The sequence below is a fragment of the Bos taurus genome, chromosome 3, assembly GCF_002263795.3.
Source record: "Bos taurus isolate L1 Dominette 01449 registration number 42190680 breed Hereford chromosome 3, ARS-UCD2.0, whole genome shotgun sequence".
NCBI classification, from domain to species: domain Eukaryota; kingdom Metazoa; phylum Chordata; class Mammalia; order Artiodactyla; family Bovidae; genus Bos; species Bos taurus.
Genome location: NC_037330.1, coordinates 106204636 through 106230405, shown reverse-complemented (window position 1 = coordinate 106230405; position 25770 = coordinate 106204636). Strand labels below are relative to the sequence as shown.

Below are 25770 nucleotides of genomic sequence, written 5' to 3'. Positions count from 1 at the left end.
GGAATGATGCTAAAGCTGAAACTCCAGTACTTTGGCCACCTGATGCGAAGAGCTGACTCATTGGAAAAGACTCTGATGCTGGGAGGGATTGGGGGCAGGAGGAAAAGGGGACAACAGAGGATGAGATGGCTGGATGGCATCACTGACTCGATGGACGTGAGTCTGAGTGAACTCCGGGAGTTGGTGATGGACAGGGCGGCCTGGTGTGCTGCGATTCATGGGGTCGCAAAGAGTCGGACACGACTGAGCGACTGAACTGAACTGAATGGTGTTTCTACATAGCAGTATGTAACATACTGAGGTATACAGTATATTAAAGTACTGCAAATGAAAGCATACGTCTTTAAAAAAAAGAGAAATTGAAGCTGCGTAGATAAAGGATTAGTGGTTGCCAGAGGCAGGGGTATGGGGTGGGCAAAATGGGTGAAGATAGTCAAAATATACAAACTTCCAGTTATAAAATAAGTAAGTCATGAGGATGTAATGTACAGCATAGTTAATAATAACTACTACTGCATATTAACAACTTGCTAAGAGTAAATTTTGGCGTCCCTGGTGGCTCAGATGGCTCCTGCCAATGCAGGAGACCCAGGCTAGATCCCTGGGTCAGAAAGATCCTCTGAAAAAGGAAATGGAAACCCACTCCAATATTCTTGCCTGGAGAATTCCATAGACAGAGGAGCCTGGAGGCTACAGTCCATGGAGTCACAAAGAGTTGGACATGACTGAGTGACTTACACACACACACACAAAACAGTAAATTTTAAAGGTTCATCCCAAGAAAAATAATCTAACTATGAATGGTGACAGATGTTAACTACATTTGTCATGGTGATCATTTCACAATATACACAAACATCAAATCATTACATTGTTTAACTGGAACTAATATATATGTTGTATGAGAATATATTAGTTCAGTTGCTCAGTTGTGTCCGACTCTGCAACCCCATGAACTGCAGCACGCCAGGCCTCCCTGTCCATCACCAACTCCTGGAATTTACTCAAACTCATGTCCATTGAGTTGGTGATGCCATCCAACCATCTCATCCTCTGTTGTCCCCTTCTCCTCCTGCCTTCAATCTTTCCCAGCATCAAGGTCTTTTCAAATGAGTCAGTTCTTCGCATCAGGTAGACAAAGTATTGGAGTTTCAGCTTCAACATCAGTCCTTCCAATGAATATTCAGGACTGACTTCCTTTAGGATGGACTGGTTGAATCTCCTTGCATAAGAATATATATACCTCAATAAAAGAATTTTAGAAGTGATTCTAAATGTTTAGGGCTTCCCTGGTGGCTCAGCAGTAAAGAATTTGCCTGCAATACAGGGGATGTGGGTTTGATCTCTGAGTTGGGAAGATCCTCTGAAGAAAGAAATGGCAACCCATTACAGTATTCCTGCCTGGGAAATCCCATGGACAGAGGAGCGTGGCAGGTTACAGTCCATGGGTTGCAAAAGGGTCAGACACAACTCAGCACTAAACAACAGCAAAGTTATGTATATAATGATGTTGCTTCACTCTTTTCCATTCTAATATGACTTTTGGCAGTTATTGATATGCTGTTAAAATTGTGTTTACAAATGACTATGCAGCTTGTGATCATAACAACTGTGTATTGCAAAATTTTACTCATGAATAAAATTGTTAACAAGCAAGAAGGCAAGGGTAGATGAAAAGCATAGGTAAAATATATCTATATTTGCACTGTACAAGAGCAAGAATGATGCTGAGAACATATTTGTTAATAAGACACAAGAGATATGAATCATGGAATCAAATACATGGCTATGACTCAAGTAAAATTCACAAACATTATTTATAGTAATAATATTGTTTTATGCTTTGTCTTTCACAGAGAAAAAGAAAGTTTATATATTATAAATCAACTATACTACTTCGATTTTTAAATTAATTAATTAAAGTTTATGATGACTGGTGTCTGAGTTCCAATAATGGGGGAGAAAGAGATTATCACTGGAACAAGACTAGCCAAGCTTTCACAATTATTGAGCACAGGTGACAGATACATGGGAGTTCAACTACTACCTGCTCTACTTTTTTATATCAGGAAATTTCTATAACAAAAAGACTCTTTCAAAAAACCTGGATGCACTTTATTAGGATGGTTATTATTAAAAAAAAAAAAAAGTTGGTGAAGATGTAAAGAAATTAGAATCCCTGTACAATGCTGGTGGGACTATAAAATGATGCAGCTATGGAAAACAGTATGGCAGTTCCTCAAAAAGTGGAAATATCATAAAAAAGTGAAAGTGACAGTCGCTTAGTCGTGTCCTACTCTTTGCAACCCCGGGTGGCAGCCCACCAGGCTCTTCTTCCAGAAATTCTCCAGGCAAGAATACTGGAGTAGGTAGCCATTCCCTTCTCCAGGGGATCTTCCCCACCCGGATTGAACCTGGGTCTCCTGCACTGCAAGTAGATTCTTTAGTGTCTGAGCCACCAGGGAAATGCCTGATTCAGCAATTTCACTTTTAGGTATGTACTCAACAGAACTGAACGCAGGGAGTTGAACAGATATACACACACACACACACACACCCATGTTTACAGCAGCATTTTTCACAACAGCCAAAAGGTGAAAGCAACCCAAGTGTCCATCACAGATAAATGGATAAACAAGATGTGTCCTATATTTATTTACAAGGGAAGATTACTCAGCCTTAAAAAGAAAGGAAACTCTGACACTTGCTATAACATGTGTGTGAAGTCTCTTCAGTCATATCCAACTCTTCATAACCTTATAAACTGTAGCCTGCCAGGCTCCTCTGTCCATGGGATTCTCCAGGCAAGAATACTAAAGTGGGTTGCCACGCCCTCCTCCAGGAGATCTTCCCGACCCAGAGACCAAACTCGCATCTCTTACGTCTCCTGGTTTGGCAAGCAGGTTTTTTACCACTAGCACCAACATGGGTGAACCCCAAAGACATTATGTCAAGTGAAATAAGCCAGAACAAAAGGACAAATACTATATGATTCCATTTATTATATGACATATATCATATTACTAGATGATATATCGTCAAATTCTGAGACAAAGCAGAATGCTGGTTGCCAGAACAGTCCCTGTCATTCTGCCAGGGGTTTGGGGCAGAGAGGAATGGGAAGTCAATGTATAATGGGTACAAAATTTTAATCTGGGAAGAGGAAAAAAGTCCTGGAGATGGTGAATGATGATGGCTGCAGACCAATCTGAATGTGCTTAGGGCCACTGAAATGGTAAAATGGTAACTTCTTTGTTGTGTATATTTTCCCAATAACTTTAAAAAGGCTTGACAGAATTCAGACACAATGAGAAGCTAATGAATATTAGCAATACGATAAAATTTTCAAAGATTTGTTGAATTTTTCAATTCTTTTGAATATATAACCCAGAAGTAGAATTGCTGAATCATACAGCATTTTTCAAAATTATTGAGAAGGCTGGTAATGTTCTATTTCTTGAACTGAGTTGTGGTTACACAGGTATTTTTACTTGTTGATAATTTATTGAACTATGCAGTTATGAATTATGTGTTTTATGGTGTACATTATTTATCAATTAAAACCATACTGCTAGGCCAAAAAGTAAAACAGAGCAACATTTTATATATTTGCATTAAGGACAAACATGTAAACAAACCTGGAAACCAATCAGTTTTATAAATGTCACATTTGGTTCATATTACTGTAAATATCACAACTGGGCTTATAATTTTATTACCTGCCTGGAAAGCATCATTCCACCAGAATAGGTCAGGTATGCAGCTGATTGCCTGACATTCTGCCTATCTCCCAGCTTTACCTATAGTTTCAGTGAAACTCTGAAACTACCTACAGCACAGTCAGCTCCAGGTGCTAGAAGAGCTAAAGGGATCTGTGTTATCTTTTAAAGCCAGCACATCACTCTGCTCCATTTCCCATTCTCCCATTGGACACCTGTGATCTGTCCTCACAGAAATGACTGGATATAATTTTTTTTTAATTTTTAAATAAAAATAAATAAAAGAAATGATGGGATAAAACACTTCTCCACACAAATCAGATTTTGACAATACTAAGGGAACTTTGGCCTCTTTTTGAGGCCTGATAAATGAAATACTCTAAGAAACTGCAGGTTTAACCTACTTATCAAATTATCAACAAAACTGGCTTATCTCAGTAGACATTTACTGAGAGTGCACTATGAGCAAGATAATTTGCAAGATGTTAGGTGTGCAAAGACTTAGAAAAGGCCCTTGTCCTCAATCTCTCCTTGCTATTCTTTGGAATTCTACATTCAAATGGGTATAACTTTCCTTTTCTCTTTTGCTTTTCACTTCTCTTTTCACAGCTATTTGTAGGGCCTCCTCAGACAGCCATTTTACTTTTTTGCATTTCTTTTTCTTGGGGATGGTCTTGATCCCTGTCTCTAGTACAATGTCTCGAACCTCCAACCACAGTTCATCAGGCACTCTGTCTATCAGATCCAGTCCCTTAAATCTATTTCTCACTTCCACTGTATAATTGTAAAGGGTTTGATTTAGGTCATACCTGAATGGTCTAGTGGTTTTCCCTACTTTCTTCAATTTAAGTCTGAATTTGGCAATAAGGAGTTCATGATCTGAGCCACAGTCAGCTCCTGGTCTTGTTTTTGCTGACTGTGTAGAGCTTGTCCATCTTTGGCTGCAAAGAATATAATCAATCTGACTTTGGTGTTGGACATCCGGTGATGTCCATGTGTAGAGTCTTCTCTTGTGTTGTTGGAAGAAGGTGTTTGCTATGACCAGTGCGTTCTCTTGGCAAAACTCTACTAGCCTTTGCTCTGCTTCATTCTGTACTCCAAGGCCAAATGTGCTTGTTACTCCAGGTGTTTCTTGACTTCCTATTTTTGCATTTCAGTCCCCTATGATGAAAAGGACATCTTTTTTGGGTGTTAGTTCTAGAAGGTCTTGTAGTCTTCATAGAACTGTTCAACTGGGGATGTCTGGCATCGTCTAAAAACATTTTTAGTTGTCACAAATTGGTGGTGGGGGTGCCATCTAGTGGGTAGAGGCCAGGGATGCTGCCAAATACCCTTCGATACACAAGACAGCCCCTGCCTCCACAACAAAGAACCACCAAGCCCCCAAAGTGTCAAGAGTCTCAACGTTGAGAAACCAGATTCAGAGAAATTTCACCTTGGAGATACTCCTCCCCAGATCTGTACAGCCTAAGGTCCCCCTCCTTTAAGCTCCAATCTTTTGGGGCTGTCATGCTGTGGGGTGGCTCCAAGGAGTGTGCTAATCAGAAGAGGCACTGGGCAGATCCTGGAGCTCTGTCTGAGGGCCGGTTGGCTATGATGCACCAACACAGTTGTCTACAAGCAAAGGGAAAACACTGCCCCCAACCAGTTCGGTTCCATCCTCCAAGTTATCTTCCCCCTTTTGACTTCATTTACTTCCTAATCCAAATTATATGCTGAAATCCTTTCCTCACTTTCTCTGAAGGCATTTTCTTGCCTCTAGGGATTATACCTACCTTGAAAACCACAATCTTGGATTATGCGTTAATCTATAGTAACTATCCATCCATCTTCTCTGCTGGCTGATCCCCACTGCTCTGTGGATATCTCACTCACTCAGATCACTAGGAAACCCTGACTGCCAAATATAACATTTTTCTACTAAGCTCTCGAAACACATAATGGAAAATACAAAAATCTGATACACCCAAACTCTCCTTCATAAATCACCTCCTTTGAGACTTCAAATGGCACTGTCTCTTCCAGGTTTTCTTCCTATTCACAAGACCTTCCACTGATCTATTAGCAATGTCTGTCATGGGAAAAGGGGGCTCCCTCAGTGGCTCAAGGGTAAAGAATCCATCTGCAATACAGGAAATGCAGGTGACTCGGGTTCGATCCCTGGGTTGGGAAGATCCCCTGGAGGAGGAAATGGCAACTCAGCAGTATTCTTGCCAGGAAAATGCCATAGAGGAGCCTGGCAGGCTATAGTCCACAGGGTCACAGAGAGTCAGACACAACTGAGCTACTAAGCTTGTCATGGGAACAATACTGAGAAATGGCAGTCTTTACAGCATCTATCTGCCATTTCTATACTATAAACTTTCTCTGGGAGACCCCCAAGACCTCTATAACCATTTTTTGTGTGTGTTTTTAACTCCCAAAATCCTATCTACAATCTAGTTCTCTCTCATGATGTACATTTAACTCCCTCGCAGACATTTCCATCATCAGTGAGAGCTATAAAATACAGTATTGACGTGGTTAACAGTAAGGACTCTAGATCTGATTGCCAGGATTTAAATCATGGCTTCACAACTTACTAGCTATGTAACCTTGGCCAAGGTATATAACCTCTCTGTGCCTCACATTCCTTATTTATAAAGTAAGTGAAAATCACTCAATCATGTCCAACTCTTTGCAACCCCATGGGCTATACAATCCATGGAATTCTCCAGGTCAGAATACTGGAGTGGGTAGTCGTTCCCTTCTCCAGGGGATCTCCCCAACCCTGGATTGAACCGGGGCCTCTTGCATTGCAGGAGAATTCTTTACCATCTGAGCCAACACAGTAGCCCAAGAATACTGGAGTGGGTAGCCTATCCCTTTTCCAGCAGATCTTCCCAACCCTGGGATTGAACCGGGGTCTCCTGCATTGCAGGCTGATTCTTTACTAGCTGAGCTATCAGGGAAGCCCCATTTATAAAGGAACTGCTACTGCTAAGTCACTTCAGTCGTGTCCGACTCTGTGCGACCCCATAGACGGCAGCCCACCAGGCTCCCCGTCCCTGGGATTCTCCAGGCAAGAACGCTGGAGTGGGTTGCCATTTCCTTCTCCAATGCAGGAAAGTGAAAAATGAAAGTGAAGTCGCTCAGTCGTGTCCGACTCTTAGCGACCCCATGGACTGCAGCCTACCAGGCTCCTCCACCCATGGGATTTTCCAGGCAGGAGTACTGGAGTGGGGTGCCAGATAACCTTAAATCTAACCTCAAAGGATTATTGTAAAAATTAAATAAATGATACAGTAAAGCACATGGAATAGGCCACCCTATAGGAAGCAGCAATACAAAGCTATCATCATCTTTATCACCACCCCAAGCAGGCGCCTGAAACCTGCTATGTCCAAAACTGACCTCCTTACCTTTCTACCCATACCTGAGTGAACCACCCAATCACAGTAAAAACTAAATGATCCTAGTATCTCTCTCTCTCATTTCTAATCTCCCTCAAGTTCTATCCATATGAGTTCCTAAAATTATCTCAAAGCTTACCACTATCACATTGCCCACTGCCATTATCAACTGAAGGCTTTATGATTTCTCAACTGAACTGTTCCATCAGCTTCCTCATTGATCTTCCTTCCTTTAGGGTATAACCCCTCCAATTTAGTACACACTGTAGCCAGTGATTTTTCTAAAATGAAAATCTGGTCTCATGAGCCCCCAAACTCTTTAGCATCACCTCTGATGAAAGCCTGCTTTGAGATCTCTCCCCAGTTCTCCCCAATCTGTGCCTGTCCTCCATGCTCCCACATTTACCTCTATCACAGAACTTCTTGTACATGAGAAATGCATCGATCTCCTCCACTAAACTACAAGTTCTGAGGGAAGACTGTATTTTATCTCTAGTTCCAACATGTAGCACAGTGTCTAATACGTGGCATATATTCAATGGATACTCCGGGCTGGAGGTATAGAGTGCTAGATTTTATGCTAAAGTTATGCTGCCTCATTTCACCAGTGAGGAAACAGAAATGTAGACACATTAGGCAATCTGCCCAAAGTCACCCAGCTATTTAGTGGCAGAGACAAACTGTGAATCCATGTCTTCTTACTTCACAGTCAGTGTTCTTTTCCTGCTGCTGCTGCTGCTAAGTCACTTCAGTCGTGTCCAACTCTGTGCGACCCCACAGACGGCAGCCCACCAGGCTCCCCCGTCCCTGGGATTCTCCAGGCAAGAACACTGGAGTGGGTTGCCATTTCCTTCTCCAATGTATGAAAGCAAAAGTGAAAGTGAAGTCGCTCAGTCGTGTCCGACTCCTAGCGACCCTATGGACTGCAGCCCACCAGGCCCCTCCGTCCATGGGATTTTCCAGGCAAGAGTACTGGAGTGGGTTGCCATTGCCTTCTCTATGTTGCTAATCTCTGCTCCACACAAACCAGCTTTGTGAATTTGGAAAGTCAGTTTTTATTCCTGGAACCTCAAGTTCCTCACATCTAGCAACGCTTCTAGTTCTAATAGCCTAAGTTTCAAGAAAAGTTTTGGCACAGAGGGTGAAAGGAAAACAAAAGTTTTTTAAGATGTTGACACTCAATAGAAAGGGGATTTTCTTTTTTAATTAAAGTAATTTGAATTTGGTTATTCAGCTGAAGAGATGTTGAAGAGTAGACAAAAGGTCAGTCTCTTGGCTAATTTTTCTTTCTTAATAAAATGATAACTTTTAAAATAACTTACACTTTACTAGATTAGAAACAATGAATTAGCCGCAGGAATATCACGGCAGGCAACTACTTCTTTTAGCTTTGTTTAGCAGAGATCCAACTGCAAACATGCTGAATAAATCAGACAGATTAAGATGCCTCGAAAGTAGGAGAACCAGTACCTTGACATGTTTAGTCAGTCTGGTAATAGAAGTGGTTTGAAATTTATAGTGCCACGGATGGCTTTTACTTTTCTATAGAGATCTCTCTTCAAAGAAAAAGGGACTAGAATCACCATGATTATCAAATTAAAAGTGCACACATAATATGTATGTGATGTATTCTTTCAGCAAATCTATCTTTGTTGTTGTTATTCAGTCACTAAGTCGTGTCTGAATCTTTGAGACCCCATGAACTGCAACACGCCAGGCTTCCCTGTCCTTCACTATCTCCCAGAGCTTGCTCAAACTCATGTCCATTGAATCAGTGATGCCATCCAACCATCTCATCCTCTGCTGCCCCCTTTCTCCTTTTGCCCTCAATCTTTCCCAGCATAAGGTTCTCTTCCAATGAGTCGGCTCTTTGCATCACATGGCCAAAGTATTGAAGCTTCAGCTTCAGCATCAGTCCTTCCAATGAATATTCAGGCCTGATTTCCTTCAGGATTGACTGGTTTGATCTCCTTGCAGTCCAAGGGCCTCTCAAGAGTCTTTTCCAACACCACAGTTCAAAAGGACCAATTCTTTGGTGCTCAGCCTTCTTTATGGTCTAATTCTCACATCCACACATGACTACTAGAAAAACCATTTAAGAAAAGCTCTTAAAAAAAAAAAAAAAAAAACCATAGCTCTAACTATATAGACCTTTGTCGGCAAAGTGCTATCTCTGCTTTTTAATACAATGTCTAATCAATCTTACTTGGTGGCAACAAGCATCTGAAACATTTTGACATCTAATAAATACAGAGAGATCAGAACAAAGAATGCAAAATTAGCACATACTTTAAGTGAAAATATGAGAAATTTTGCAATGCAGAGCCTTTGCAGTGGGTGCTTAGAAGTCCACCTGCAAACACTGATGAAGCATGGATACAAGGAAATTCAGACATAACATAACCAGTCTAATCACCTGAACTTTTATACTGAGAATACGAGGCTCAGAGAGCAACCCTGGCCACATAACTGACGGCAGGGGAGGTAGGACTAAAGCAGGGTGCTTTGCCTATAACCCAAGCAGTTTCTGCTGCCTTTTGGCAGTGGGGGGGGGGGGGGGGGAACCATAACACATGGCATGCACAATCTTAGTTCCTCAACCAGAGATCAAACTGCAGCGGAAGCACAGTCTTAAGCACCAGACTGCCAGGGAAGTCCCCTCTGCTGCCTCTTATCAGTAGAATTTTTATCCTCATTTGACCCTAGTCTGTTTGCTTGCCTGAAGTAATGAATTTCTACTGAGGTGAAATTAAATTTGAGAAGCTGAGGAGAAAACAGTTACCATACACTGAACCCCTTCAAAGTTTTCAAGAGGAAACATGATAGGGCCTCCCTGGGAGTCCAGCAGTTGGAATCCACCTAGCAATGCAGGGAACACCTGTTCGATCCCTGATCCGGGAAGATGAGCCACACGCTGTGGAGCAGCTAAGCCCGTGCACCACAACCACCGAGCCCGAGTTCTAGAGCCTGTGTGCCGCAACCACTGAAGACCGCACACCTCGAGCCCGTGCTCCGCAACAAGAGAAGCCACTCCAAAGAGAAGCCTGCGCACCGCAACCAGAGAGAGCAGCGCCACTCACCGCAACTGGAGGAGGCAACAAAGACCCAGCGCAGCCCAAAGTTAAGAAGAAAGAGTAAGTGTGACAGAAAGCTAGAAATAGACACACAGACAATGCCATATGAATATAGTGCTAAGACAGAAACAAAAGGGCTGGTTTAAGAGAAGAAAACAGAGTTAATGATAAAGCTTCTATTCTGTGGTCATCTTTACAGCCTCAAGATTGGCCCACTCTTGATGGCTTCACTGATACTTCTTCTAAGGATGGAGAATAATAGCTGAGGTGCTCCATTATTTGGAGGTGTATGTCTAAGGCAGGGAGAGGAGCGTAGCACACTGGATCCAGAAAATCCAGGTTCAAACCTGGCTCTACCACCCAGTGGTAGCCTTCATGTGGCAGGTTTAGTCTCTAATTTCTCTTTGCCTCAAGTTTGCCTCTGTAAAATGGGGATAAAAACAGCACCTACACTCCTTGCTGGGTTATTCTGAGGAATAGAGTTAATACATGCAAAGTGTTTAGAACTGTGCCAGACAGATGGTAAGCAGCACACACAATACTCGGTATCTATATTTTCCTTGGCTTTTTGTGGTGAGATCCCTGACTAGGGTTTGAAAGAACAGAACTGCAGAGCACCAGAGCTGAAAGGGGTTTCAGACACTGTGACAAATAGATACTGTATGACCCACAAAGCGTAAAATATTTACTATCTGGACTTAAACAGTTTGCCGATCCCTGATCTGATCCGATCAGTTTCCCCTCCCTAACACAGCCAAGAGGAAATTAAAGCCTAGAGAGCAGTAGGAACTTTCCAAGGTTATATATACAGTGGTTAGTGACAAAGCTGGGACTAAAACCCAGTTTTCCCAGTAAATAAAACTGCCTACCAGGCTAAATGGGCTTCCCTGATGACTCAGTGGTAAAGAATCTGCCTGCCAACAATGCAGGAGACTGGGGTTCAATCTCTGGTCTGGGAGGATCCCCTGGAGAAGGAAATGGCAACCCACTTCAGTATTCTTGCCTGGGAAATCCCAAGGAAAGAGGAATCTGGCAGGCTACATTCCATGGGGTCACAAAGAGTCACACACGACTTAGCAACTGAACAACAACAACCAGGGTAAAATAAATGAGCAAATGAAGACCTCAGAGTAAAAACCAGGACTGTAAGTCAGGAGAGAATACTGGCTCCTGAAAAGTTAGGCAATCACGTAATCTGAATCAACAGTATTTACTGACTACCGTAAGCCCATGCATCAGCATTTTTTTAATGCTCTCTGGGTGATTTCAAAGAACAGCTGAAGGTGACAACCACTGTTCCAAGTATTGTGCTAGGCAGCAAGATGTGGAAAAAAGAGAGAGAGAAAGGAAAGTAGCTAACCAAAGGTATGCAGACCTAAGTAAGCCTGGACAATGCAGGATCATCTACATGAGACTCCAAGACGAGAGTAACAGGCAGAGTGAAGGCAAGGAGGCCCTGGATGTATTTTCATTTACACTAGAGAATCAACATCTTTTATTCACATCTGTAAATTCCAACAGCTCAATGGATTATCAACTTCAGTCATGAACTCTTTCTAAAAGAATGTTAAAGCTAACTTGTACTCCTAAAACGTGTACAAGAATATACAAATTAAAAGCCTTCATATACAAAAAAAATCATAAAAGTCAAAAGACAAATGACCAACTGAAAAAATATTTTCAATTCATGAGACTGAACAAATCAATAAACACAAAAATGAAAACCGCTATATAGAAGTAAGCACAAGAGATATTGAACAGGAAATTCAAAAAAGAAACAGACAAATGGGCAAGGCACCCTTGAAAAGACAATTTATCTCAAAATGAAATTTAAATAAAATCTATTTGTTGTCCACCAGACTGACAACCATGAAAAAGGTGGATAACACACAGAATTGCAAGGGTAAGGGGAAACAGACATACCACAGGTAAACTTTACTGAAAGCAGTCTGAGAATGTGTGTATACTCACGGCTGATTTACGTTGTGTGTGGCAAAAATGGCAAAAGCCAACACAATACTGTAAAGCAATTATGCTCCAATTAAAAATTTTTAAAAACTGATAACAAGAGAAAAAAATGTAATGTGTGCAACTCAAACAAAAAACAACAGACCCAATTTAAAAATGAGCAAAGGACCTGAACAGACATTTCTCCAAAGACGATACATGAATAGCCTACGAACACACGAAAAGATGTCCAACAGTCACTAGGGAAGTGGAAACCCAAACCACAGTGAGATACTACTTTTCGATCCACTAGGGTGGCCACCATCTTTTTTAAGGTCAGTGTTGGAGAAGACGTGGAGAAACTGAGGCCTTCATACATTGATAGTGGGAATGCAAAATGATATAGCCACTGTGTAAAACAGTTTGGCAATTCCTCAAAAAGCTACAGAATTACCACATAACCCAGCAATTGTACTCCAATCCTAGGTATATTCCCAAATAATTTAAAACAGATACTCAAATAACATGTAAACCTATGTTCACAGCAGCACTATTCACAAGAGCCTCAAGGTGCTAACGTCCATCAGTAGATGGATAAACTGTGATCTATCCATACACTGGGATATCTATTCAACCATAAAAAGAAATGAAGCACCAACACATGCTACAATCAGTGTAAGTGAAAGCAGTCAGACAGGGTCATGTGTTATATATCCCATTTATACAAAATATCCAAAACAGGTAAAATCTATCTGCTCCTAGATAAAATCCATCTGTTCCTAGATACAATCTATCTGGGAACTAAAAGCAGACTGGTGGCTCCCCGGTGCTGGGGGAAAGGGACACTCAAAAGTAATGGCTTAATGGTTATGGGGTTTTCTTTCAGGGTGATGGAAATGTTTCAGAACTAGATAGAGGTACACTGTGAATGTATTAAGTGTCAATAAATTATTATTATTTTTTTTTGGCTGCACCTCAAGGCATGCAGGACCTTAGTTCCCCAACCTGGGATCAAACTAATGTCCTCTGCAGTGGACGTGTGGTGTCTTAACCACTGGACCACCAGGAAAAGTCCCTGAATTTTTCATTTTAAAATAGTTAATATTACATTAATTTAACCTCAATAAGAAAAATTTAAGTACCTCCTCTAATAAAGCTCTTAGAAAACTGGAAGAAAGTAACATGTGCACCCACCCTCCCATCTGGCAATCCCGTTCCAGAAATTTACCCTGAGAGAGAATTACACAAATAGGAAGAGATGTGTGTGCAAAGATGTTCGTCTCAGCATCATTTATTAAGCAAAAAACACAAACAAACCCAAAATTCAACTTCTTAAATGTCCTTCAGAAGAAACATGGTTAAGTAAATTACGATACGCCTATGAAATGGAATACCACACAGAGACCAAAAACAATAATGTAGAAAGTTGTGCAGCTCACATTATCTAATCTCATGACCTGTTATAAAGGTACAGTAACTAAAGACAAAGCGATACCGGCAAAAGAGCAGACAAACAGATCAATGGAACAGAACAGAGGCCCCAGAAGTAGACTCACAAAGACAGTCAACTGGTCTTTGACAAAGGTGCAAAGGCAATTCAACGGAGAAAGAATCGTCTTTCAATATCAGATCTGGTTCAACTGGACACCCATACATATCTCAGAACCCTATATAAAATTCAAAGTAAATCACAGGTCTAAATGTAAAATGAAAAGCTGTAAAACTCACGTGTGTTTGTGTGTGTATATATATGTATGTGTGTGTGTGTGTTGTATATATAAACTTCTTTTTTAAAGAACAGGAGAAAAATTAGCATGTCTATGAGTTGGCAATGCGTTAGTGTTTTTTTTTTTTGTCTTGCTTTTTTTTCTTTTTGGTCGGGTCCCCTGCTTATGTAATCTCAGTTCACAGACCAGGGACTGAACCTGGAGCCATGGCAGTGAAAGCACCAAGTCCTAACCACTGGATTGCCAAGAACTCCCTGCAGTGAGTTTTTAATATATGACACCAAAGACACAATCCACAGAAGAAAAAATAGATGCACTGGACTTAATGAAGATATAAAACTGTTCTGTGAAAGACACTGAAAAGAATGAAAAAATAAGATACAGACTAGAAGAAAATATTTGCAAATAACATTCTATATAAAGGATTTGTACTCAAAATACATTTTTTAAAAACCTCCTAAAATTCAACAATTAGACAGCCCCTCCCAAAAAGAGATCAGACAGATATTTCACCAAAGATATACGGAGAGAGCAAATAAACATATGAAAAGATGTTCAACATCATTAACCTTTAGGGGAATTTGAATTAACCACAATGAGATTCCAGTACACGCCTCTTGAAACTGTTAAAATTAAAAGCGACAACAATACCAAATGCCGAAAGAATGCAAAGAAACAAAAATTTTCATTCACTGCTGGTAGAAATACAAAATGGTAGAGTCATTTTGACCCAGTCCTGTAAAGTTAAATCATTACCTATGTTTATAATAGCTTTTTCCAAACTGGAAATTCAGATGGCGTTTCATAGATGAAAGGACACATAATGTACAATGGAATAATACTGAACAATAAAGAGAAACAGACTCATGTAACTACACGGAAGAATTTTAAACGTATTTTGCTAAGTGAAAAAAGTCAGACCATGGACTTCTCTGGTGGGCCAGTGGTTAAGACTCTACACTTCCACTGCAGAGGGCCTGGGTTTGACCCCTGTTTGGGAAACTGAGATCCCACATGCTACCACATGGCCAAAAAAAAAAAAAAGGTCAGACCCCAAAGGTTGAGTACTGTATGACTCCACATATATGACCTTCTAGAAAGGCAAAACACAGGTGGAAAACAGATCAGTGGCTGCCAAAAATCGGTGTAGGTAGAGGAGGTGACCACAAAGAGGACACACAGGCCATTTTTAGTGAACAAAGCGGCTCAGCATATCTGATGGCAGACACCCGACTCTCTCCATTTGCAAAACCCAAAGAACTGCACACAAAAATGAATGTACTCTACCATATGCAAACTTAAAAATAATACTAACCAGAATGACTGAGGAACCAGGACAGAGTGCAGTCTGCAATAAATGAATCTAATTATATTACAGATGTATCACATAATCTCACTGAAGGGGGAGGAGGGGAGTTGACCTAAATAACTTTGAAAAACAATGTTATGGCTAGATACTATATGGCTAAAATGGCAAAATGAACTATATACACACATTATACTCTAGTTGGTAAATTTGTTTCTCACAGGATTAACTAGTTAAACTATTTTACAGGTTGTACAAAAAAATAAAATATTTGATTAAAAGGAGAGCCAGGTTTATTACTCTGAGGAAGAAGTCACAAATAACAAGAAGGAAAGATCAGAATAAAACCTGTGGTGGAAAAGAGTCAGAGATATCAGTATAAACTCAAGTTTATTTTAACATCTACATAGATAGATACAGAAATAAACATAGATATTTGGGTATGCATGAATTAGTGTATGTACATATGTTGCCTAGCTTTTCCCATTGAAGGGACTAGAAGCAATGATATCCTAGTAGCAACAAGCACAATTAGCACCCAGTACTTTGTATCTGAATACCACTCACCAGTAAAAGGAACCAAGGCTCCTCGGAAAAATGGCTGATTCTAGAACTGAAACAGGACAAACGTAAAGATGAAAGCATCTTGCAGTGCCAGAAAGTAAGAAAGTGCTAAACAAATACAGCCCATGCCAAAGGATGCTAGCATCAACATGAAAGAGCACCCAATAATCAAAGCTGAAACAGTCTGAACAGTAAAATAAATAACTCAGTACAGGATTATGGCAGAAAGCAAAGAGGAACTAAAGAACCTGTTGACGAAGGTGAAAGAAGAGAGTGAAAAAGCTAGCTTAAAACCCAACATTCAAAAAACAAAGATCATGGCATCCAGTCCCATCACTTCATGGCAAATAAATGTGAAAACTACGGAAAGTGACAGACTTTATTTTAAGGGGCTCCAAAATCACTGCAGATGGTGACTGCAGCCATGAGATTAAAAGATGCTTGCTCCTTGGCAGAAAAGCTATGACCAACCTAGACAGTATATTAAAAAGCAGAGACATTACTTACCAACAAAGGTCCATATAGTCAAAGCTATGGTTTTTACAATAGTCATGTATGGATGTGAGAGTTGGACCATAAAGAAGGCTGAGCACTGAAGAATTGATGCTTTTGAACTGTGGTGTTGAAGAAGACTCTTAGGAGTCCTTTGGACTGCAAGGAGATCCAACCAGTCCATCCTGAAGGAAATCAAGCCTGAACATTCACTGGAAGGACTAATGCTGAAGCTGAAGCCCCAGTACTTTGGCCATGTGATGCGAAGAGCCGACTCATTAGAAAAGACCCTGATGCTGGGAAAGACTGAAGGCAGGAGGAGAAGGGGATTATAGAGGAGAAGGTTGGATGGCATCACTGACTCAATGGACATGAGTTTGAGCAAGCTCCGGAAGATGGTGATGGACAGGGAAGCTTGGTGTGCTCCAGTCCATGGGATCGCAAAGAGTTGGACATGGGCTATCTTTGACATCCCTGTGTAAATCTATAGTTACTTCAAAATTTAAAAGCTAACAATAATGTAGAACAGGGTTTCTCAACCTCAGTACACTATATTGACATTTGGGGCCAGGTAAACCCTTTTTGGGAGAAGCTGTTTTAAGTATGGTAGGATGTTCTACAGCATTCCTGGCTTCTGCCCACTAGATGCCAGGAACCCACCTTTTCATTTGTTATAACCGAAAATGTCTCCAGAGATTGTCAAGTGTCCCCTGGGGTGGGGGTGGGAGGGTAAATTTCCCCAGATTGAGACCACTGATACAAAGTTATATACATTAACACATAAAGAAAACTGTAACACATTGTTAAGGGTGGGGGGGGGGGCAAAATACAGAGTAGCATGAAATGTATGAGTCAACTTATATTAAAAAGAATCACATGAATGAACCTGAGGTTAGGCTAAGTGAAATAAGCAAGTCACAAAAAAGACAAATATCATATGATTCCGCTTATATAAAACAGTAGTCATCAATAACCTCAGATATGCAGATGACACCACCCTTATGGCAGAAAGTGAAGAGGAACTAAAAAGCCTCTTGATGAAAGTGAAAGAGGAGAGTGAAAAAGTTGGCTTAAAGCTCAACATTCAGAAAACAAAGATCATGGCACCTGGTCCAGTCACTTCATGGGAAATAGATGGGGAAACAGTGGAAACAGTGTCAGACTTCATTTTTCTGGGCTCCAAAATCACTGCAGATGGTGACTGCAGCCATGAAACTAAAAGACGCTTACTCCTTGGAAGAAAAGTTATGACCAACCTAGATAGCATATTCAAAAGCAGAGACGTTACTTTGCCAACAAAGGTCCGTCTAGTCAAGGCTATGGTTTTTCCAGTGGTCATGTATGGATGTGAGAGTTGGACTGTGAAGAAAGCTGAGCGCCGAAGAATTGATGCTTTTGAACTGTGGTGTTGGAGAAGACTCTTGAGAGTCCCTTGGACTGCAAGGAGATCCAACCAGTCCATCCCAAAGGAGATCAGTCCTGGGTGTTCACTGGAGGAATGATGCTGAAGCTGAAACTCCAATACTTTGGCCACCTCATACGAAGAGTTGACTCATTGGAAAAGACTCTGATGCTGGGAGGGATTGGGGGCAGGAGGAGAAGGGGAGGACAGAGGATGAGATGGCTGGATGGCATCACCAACTCGATGGACGTGAGTTTGAGTGAACTCCAGGAGATGGTGATGGACAGGGAGGCCTTGGCGTGCTGCGGTTCATGGGGTCGCAAAGAGTCGGACACGACTAAGCGACTGAACTGAACTGAACTGAACAGTAGTTCAGGATGGTGGTTGCCAAGGCTGGGAGGATTTACTTAATGAGTACAGAGTTTTAGATTTTTTTTAATTTGAAATATCTAATTTTCTTTATTTTTTAATCATTGTTTTTTATTGAAGTATAGTTGATTTACAATGTTGCGTTTATTTATGATGTATAGCAAAGGGTTTCAGTTATATATATACACACATTCTTTTTTTATATTCTTTTCCATTATGGTTTATAATCAGATATTGAATATAGTTCTCTGTGCTATACAGCAGGGCCTTGTTTATAGTTTCAGTTTTGCAAGATGAAAAGAGTTATGGAAATGGAGAGTGGGTATACAACACCATGAATGCATTTAACACCACAGAATTGTATAGTTAAAAATGGTTAAGATGATAAATTTTGTTACATGTATTTTATAATTTTTGTAAATTGGAAAACACACATACACATACGTGTATGAATACACAAACAAAAGGTCTAGAAGGATGTGCACCAAAATGTCGAAATGGTTATCTTTGGACACTAAGATTATGGTGATATTTCCTTGGAACTTCTGTATATTATTTGGATTTTTTTAAACAAGCATGTTTTGTTTTTTCCAAACACAAAAAGGCTTTGTTCTCCATCTTTTTTCCTTACAATGCTTCCAGTTCAGTAACCAAAACCCTATTGGTTCTGTCTCCAAAACATCAAAATGATTAACCCTTTTCCCAGCCACAAGTCAACTCCAGCCCCTCTCACCCAGGCTAATGTAACAGAATCCTAAACTGTTTATCCCTCTCTAACCCATTCTCCACCCAGCCTCAGAGTTACCTTCTGAAATAGTTCCTATCATTCCCACGTTTAAAACCCCAAACCCCTTGGCATGCCTCTCAAGGGCCTCAGGGTCTGTATTTTTAGTTTCACCTCTGACTACTATCCTTCCAGTGTCTATGCCAATGACAGTTGCTGGCCATGCCTTGGAAACATACCAGGCATTTTCACCCTTCCTTTACTTTGCTCATGCTGTTCTTTCATCAGGAATATTCTTTTTCCTTCTCTGCCTGCTAAAATGTATACAGTGGTATATGGGAAAAGAATGGGATGAAGATGAATGGATAAACAAATAGGAAGAGATGGAGAAAAAAGCACAGAATAGCACCGAGGTGAGGGTTCAAGAAGTAATTTTTAGGGGTGAGATAACAATAGTGTCTACCACCTAAGGCTGCGGTGAGCATATTAAATGAGATAATACAAGACAAACTTTTAAAACACTGCATGACATATATTTTTTTATTGTTATCATTTTTGGTATAATTATTATTCATAGCACAGTGGTAAGAGCTTGAACTCTGGCTGCTATGAGGAAGGAGCAGTGGCGAAGTTCCAGCTCAGAAGCTCTGGGTAAACTGAAAAAGGCAACCTGGTCTGATTCAAATTCTCTAAAGAACCCAACAAACTACATAAGAAACCACAACCAATTCGGTTAAGCCGTACTAGAGCACATACAGAGCGCACAGGTGAGTTCTTGTGTACCCCAAATAACTGACACCCCCATATAAATACTCCTTCGTGAAGTAAGGTGTTTCAGCACCCAGCCCCCAGCACTGAAACATCAGAGCAGCACCTCATCCTCACAAATCTGAAACTGCAACCCACATGTGCTCTCTTATGTCTTCCCATTTAGCCGGTAGCCACTTCTCTTTCCTTATATAACACGGCAGATTTAACTCTAAAGTTCTTCCCACAGCTGCAAAAAAAACTAAATATATGTGTACAACCCACCCATGCTTAATAAGGTAGCCAAAGGAAAACCAAATTCATTCACAATGGAGGTGAACCCAGGGACCTAGAAATGAATATATATATATATACATATATATATATATATATACACACACACACATATACATACACACACACACATTTTTTTTAGATGATATATTTTTTAAATACCCAAAATTTTGGGTATTTCCTCTGGTCCACTCTCATGCTTAGTCCTTTAAAAGACTGCCTCTGTCAGTTGTGGCAAGGGGACTCTGGACAGCCCTCATTCCTCTCGGTTAACAGGTTTTTGTAGCTTTCATTTTCATGTCCTAGTAAGCCACTGTAACCCACTATCCCATCTCTTCTTTCATATCCCTCCCCCATGAAAGCCAGATCTCCCTTGAGCACTATCAGACAAGCAGTCCTTTGGTTTAAAAAAAAAAAAAAAAAACACTGCTCCTAAATTATGTCCCAAAGCAGACAAAGAACGCAGAAGTCCACATTTATTAGATGACACATAGCCTGCTTACTAGTCAGACTGCCAAAAATAACTGCTTCTCCTCTTGGAGGTTTAGGCAAACACAAGGGAACTGTGCTCCTATGTACGACTACTGCTTCTCCACAGAACTTGAAGAACTAATAAGGCATTAGAGATACTTCCTCTCTATAAACGCAAATAGAACACTTTGTTTATTTTCTCTTGGCATATAGTTGGCAGTCTGTATTTCCAGGCAGCCACTGTACATCTTTTGGCAAGCGCCTTCAAATTTCTCAGTACAATGTTTCATCCAGTCACTAAAGGCGAAGCATTGTACCTTAAATTTACATGCCAAGAAAAAGACTGAAAAAAAGACCTTCAGTATCATCTTCCTGCAATATATCAGACACTACACGAGTTAGAAGATCCAGATCCAATTCCCAGGTGTGCAAGTGTCTTGTAGTGTGATCTCTAGTCTGCTCTTTAATCTTTCTGCAACTCAGCGTTTCCATCCTGGAAAACAGGGATTGTGTTACCTGTCCTTTGAATTCAGACTTTTACTGCTAGCTGAGAATATGTATGCTTCTACAATTTGTGAAACTGGAGTTCGGAAAACTCAGAAAATTAAGCACAAAGGTTGTTTTTCACTTTTGTCAGACCTACCATGAAAAGTCCACAGTTGAGCCCAGAAGTCCCTAAGCAAGTGATTCCTCCGAGAGTTAGTTCTGACTTCCTACTCAACAAACCACTGACGCAAGAATGAGAGGCGAGAGGCAAGGCAGGGCCTCAGGTGTTATCTGGCTATAAAAGCAAGTCATTATCTACCACATTCTGTAACAATATTATCAGCCTAGACACAGGACCCTTAACACCCCGTGGTTTTATCTCAAAGAAGCTACCTCAATACTTAAAGCACTTACTTCTTCAATGTTTACAAAAACAAGTACTTTCCTTGGATGAAAACTGCCCTGCTGGGATTGCCTTGGGGATGACCCAACAATTAAGGTAGGACAAAAGGATGATACAAGAAGTATGAGGCGCAAGACAATTTAAGATTTAAGACAGTGTTTTACAATCCTTTCTGAGTTACTGGTATACTTCTGAGATTATTACAATTCAAATGCTGGTTTAGAAAGGTCAATCTGGAAACTTGCAAAAACTTTCTAATTGTGGCACTTTCCACTTGGTCACCCTTCAGTCTCTGTGGCTCTTGTAACAAGTAAGTTTACTGCTCGTTCTAGGCTCTCTACAAGCCCTTCCTTTCTCCTCTGTTCCAGTAAACATTCTCTGCCTTTGGTATCATCAAATTATTCACATTAAATTATGTCTCAGCTGCAGTAAGTTTTAGCCCCCTGAGCAATGCATCACGTGGCCACCACTTAGTTCAACACTCAACTTGAGGTATCATGATGAGTTCACACTACAATTCACAATATGAATCCTAAAATACATTTTGTATCTTGACCAAAATGTAACATATTCCTGTGAAGGATGCTGCTGCTGCTGCCAAGTCACTTCAGTCGTGTCTGACTCTGCGACCCCATGGACTGCAGCCCACCAGGCTCCCCCATCCATGGGATTTTCCACGCAGGAGTACTGGAGTGGGGTGCCATCGCCTTCTCCGTGTGAAGGATGAGTGTCATACAAGTTAAGAAGTACTCTCTAATGACTGACTCCCACAGCTCCTGCCTCATCCAAAAGGGAAGACAGTTTTGCATATAGATAAGGAACTGAGCGTGTTAAGTAGAGACCTATGTCCAACTCTGGGTCTGCTGCGCACTGTAAGACCTGTGAAAAGATAATTGTATCTACCTTACAAGGTTACTGTGAGGACAAAAAAGCATATATAGAAGCATTTTATAAAAAGTGCTATACAAATTTAAGTTATGATTCTGCTTGTGGATTTAACTGAAACTGTTCTTTCAAGAAGCTGGTTAATAAAAAATAAAATTAGAAAAGAAGCTGGTTAACTCCAACATTAAGAATATCATTCACTGGGACTTTCCTGGTGGCACAGTGGATAAGGATCTGCCTGCCAATGCAGGGGACACGGGTTCAATCCCTGGTCCAGGAAGATTCCACATGCCTCAGAGCAACTAAGCCCGAGAGCCGCAGCTACCAAGCCCTCGTGCCAGAACTAGACTGTGTGCTCTGGGGGCCGCGAGCCACAACTACTGAAACTGCTTGTTGCCACTACTGCAGCCCAAGTGCCTAGAGCCTCTGCTCTGCAACAGGAGAAACCACGGCCATGAGAAGCCGGTGCACCATTACAAAGAGTAGCCCCTTCTCGCCGCACCTAGAGAAAGGCTTCGGGAGGCAATGAAGACCTAGTACAACTAAAAATAAGTTAACTTTAAAAAAAAAACAGTATCACTTGCTTACAAGTTTGCCAAAAATTTTTTGAGTCAACCTCAAGTCACTGAAAAGCCTTATCTCTTTCTATTGCTTAAAAAGCAAGCAGAGAAAAAAAAAAAAAAAGCAAGCATAGTAGCACTACCCTATCAGGGGCATGGTAAGCAATGGTAGAAATGAAGAACTATGTACACCCACAGTGAATGGGGCAGAGCTACTTTATTTCATTAATTGAAATGAAAAGTAAAACTCAAAGGTCAAAGTTTTCCAACGGGTATGAGAGGAAATGTTATGAATATCCCAGGTATAATCAAAATTAAACACAATCTTCCTTGGTGGCTCAGACTGTAGAATCTGCCTGCAATGCAGGAGATCTGGGTTCAATCCCTGGGTCAGGAAGATGCCCTGGAGAAGCGGATGGCTACTCTCTCCAGCATTCTTGCCTGGAGAATTCCTGGACAGAGCCTGGCGGGCTACAGTTCACGGTGTCACAAAGAATCACGACTGAGCGACTAACTCTTTCATAGCCAGTTCAGAAAGCTCAGTTATCGTCAAAGTGTTTTTCATGCATTAATCCTCATGGCATCCCAAGGATGAAAGAAATTTAATTCTCATATTCTAGTTACTTACAACCACAGGAAGAATCTAAATGGATCAAGATGTGTAATTTTGATAAGACAGGCCAACAAATATTTCATCAAATGTTAAAGATCTACCATATCATCAGCACTGTACAAGACACAAAGTGTCTAACCGATGTGGCCTATCTTACCTTGAGCAAGACCTCCAGCAAGCTCAACCTTGTGGTACACAGATATGAGTAAAGAAACATTTCTGAATAATGGATAACAGCGATTACAGAGCAATCACCAACCCTTATTGCCAGGACCCGCCAACTTACTTCAAAACAGACGTAAAATTAAGATGTTCTATTGAGAACACTTTCCTGACAAGTGTGGTATATGAGGAAGAGGGGGAAACAGGGAGCAACAGTGTGTTGTTTTAAGTAAGATGGTCAGAGAAGGCTTCAATAAGGTGACATCTAAGTAAAGAGCTAAACAAAGAGAGTCAAAGACGCACACTTATGGAGGGGAAAGGCTCCACCAAGCAGAGGAAGCCTCTGAGCGTAGGATTAATGTGGGTCATACCTGCTGCATTCTCCACACACGTGCTAGACTTTCCCCATGGATGTAAGATCTAAAATTTGTAGTCTCTCTCCTCTCCACCTCCCACTCCCGTACCTTGCAAAGCATCATGAAAATCTCAGTTCAAACATGTATTAATTTGCTTTGTTTCATGTTCAGCTGGACTAAAACTCCTTGAGGACAAGGACTGCAGTTTTGTCTCTCCAAAAGGGCCTTGCAGAAAATAGCACCAACCATATTTCTGGACTTCCCTGGTAGATCAGGTGGTAAAGCGTCTGCCTACGATGCGGGAGACCCGCGTTCGATCCCTGGGTCGGGAAGATCCCCTGGAGAAGGACATGGCACCCACTCCAGTACTCTTGCCTGGAGAATCCCATGGACGGAGGATCCTGGTGGGCTACAGTCCATGGGGTCCTAAAGAGTCGGACACGACTGAGCGACTTCACTTTCACCATATTTTTAGCACTTACTACCTGCCTCCTATTATATTAGTGGGCTACAGTCCATGGGGTCCTAAAGAGTCGGACACGACTGAGCGACTTCACTTTCACCATATTTTTAGCACTTACTACCTGCCTCCTATTATATTAAGTGTTTTACATATGTAATCTGTTTAACCATTGCAATAATATTGTGTTACTAATTTTATTCTTCCTATTTTACAAAAGAAACAAAGACATGGAGAGGTCAAGCTAAGGTTGCATATCTTAGAAAAGGCAAGGCTGGGATTTGAGCTAAAGTCTGTCTCTCAAAGTCAGCAGAAAGTAGAGGTTGCAAACAAATATTTGTTGAATTATCCCAATCACCTGATATGTGCTGATGGTCAGTTCAGTTCAGACGCTCAGTCTGACTCTTTGCAACCCCATGAATCGCAGCAGGCCAGGCCTCCCTGTCCATCACCAACTCCCGGAGTTGACTCAAATTCACGTCCATCGAGTTGTCACCCGAAATGAACTGAGGGTGGAGACCATGCCCTAGAGGTTTATAGGGTACAGTGGGGAGACGGACTGCCCCTCCTTGCTGAGGTTCAGCAGCAGGCATTTCACACTAAGCATCTCATTTAGTCTGTAAAAACTCTTAACTTGTAATTCTTCCATCAGAGATTTGCCCCAAATGTCACCCACCCTCAGTCGAAGCACAAATCACGACCTAATTATTTAGGTCACCTTATTTAGGCCGATGGCAGATTATGGAGGAGAATCCAGGTCTCAAGACTATCCACGGTGATCCATTCCCGCAGTAGACAATCATAGATGGTAAATGATTTATCCTGGTTTCGCTGGAAATTCTAAACAGCAAAAGCTCTGGAATAATTTTCAATCAAAAGGTATGTATTGGACATCTATATGTCAACCTTGTAGGCTCAAATACCATCGCCTCCACATACTCGCTTTGTGACAACGCGGTGGTCGTTTCGCCTCCCAAGGTGAACTCCCTCATCCGTAAAAGGAAAATAATAGAACCCACACACCAGACAGTAAAGTCGTCAGCAGTAAATGAGATGTTGGCACGGTGTCTCGCGTACGGTGGGCGCCTACTAATTATGGCCCTTCCTCTGCCTCCTCCGCCCCACAAGCTTCGGAGTTCACCCACTTCCACCAAGCGACAAGATATCCACTCGGCCAAAGGCCCGCACGCGGTCTCCGGTTCCCCAGGCCGGGGACAGCCGCATTGTCATACCTGCATAGAGTCAGCGCTGACGATCTCGCCACCGAGCCGCTGGCCGAGCTGTAAAGCCAGGGTGGATTTGCCGGTGCCCGTGGCCCCGAGAATCACTACGAGAGGTAGTGTCCGCTGCAGGCTCTGGAGCCCAGGGCCCACAGACACAGCTCTTGCAGCCGCAGCCGCGGCCATCTTGGAGACGTCTGCGCTTGCGCCGGATCAGCTGTCCCCATGGCAACCGTCAGTGCGCCTGCGCGGCCCTCGGGCTCTAGAGGGAAAGGGCGGAGGGAAGGAGGAGACAAGGGACTAAGGTCCCCAAGCTCAGAAGCTCCTGCTGTGACTGCCATCAACTAGCTAGTGTGAAAACCTCAACTACCTCCTCTCTTAAATGGGAACACATCAG

The 25770-nt window shown here is 41.6% G+C and overlaps 1 protein-coding gene across 1 annotated transcript in view; it reads right to left on the bottom strand.

Annotated features, from left to right (window-relative positions):
* TRIT1 (tRNA isopentenyltransferase 1) overlaps window positions 1–25559 on the bottom strand; it is a 43977-nt gene extending 18418 nt beyond the window's left edge. The window contains exon 1 of the mRNA NM_001192840.2: window positions 25386–25559. Within this exon, the coding sequence (NP_001179769.2) occupies window positions 25386–25559 (174 nt within the window). The remainder of the gene's footprint in view (window positions 1–25385) is intronic.
* Window positions 25560–25770: the final 211 nt, after the last annotated feature.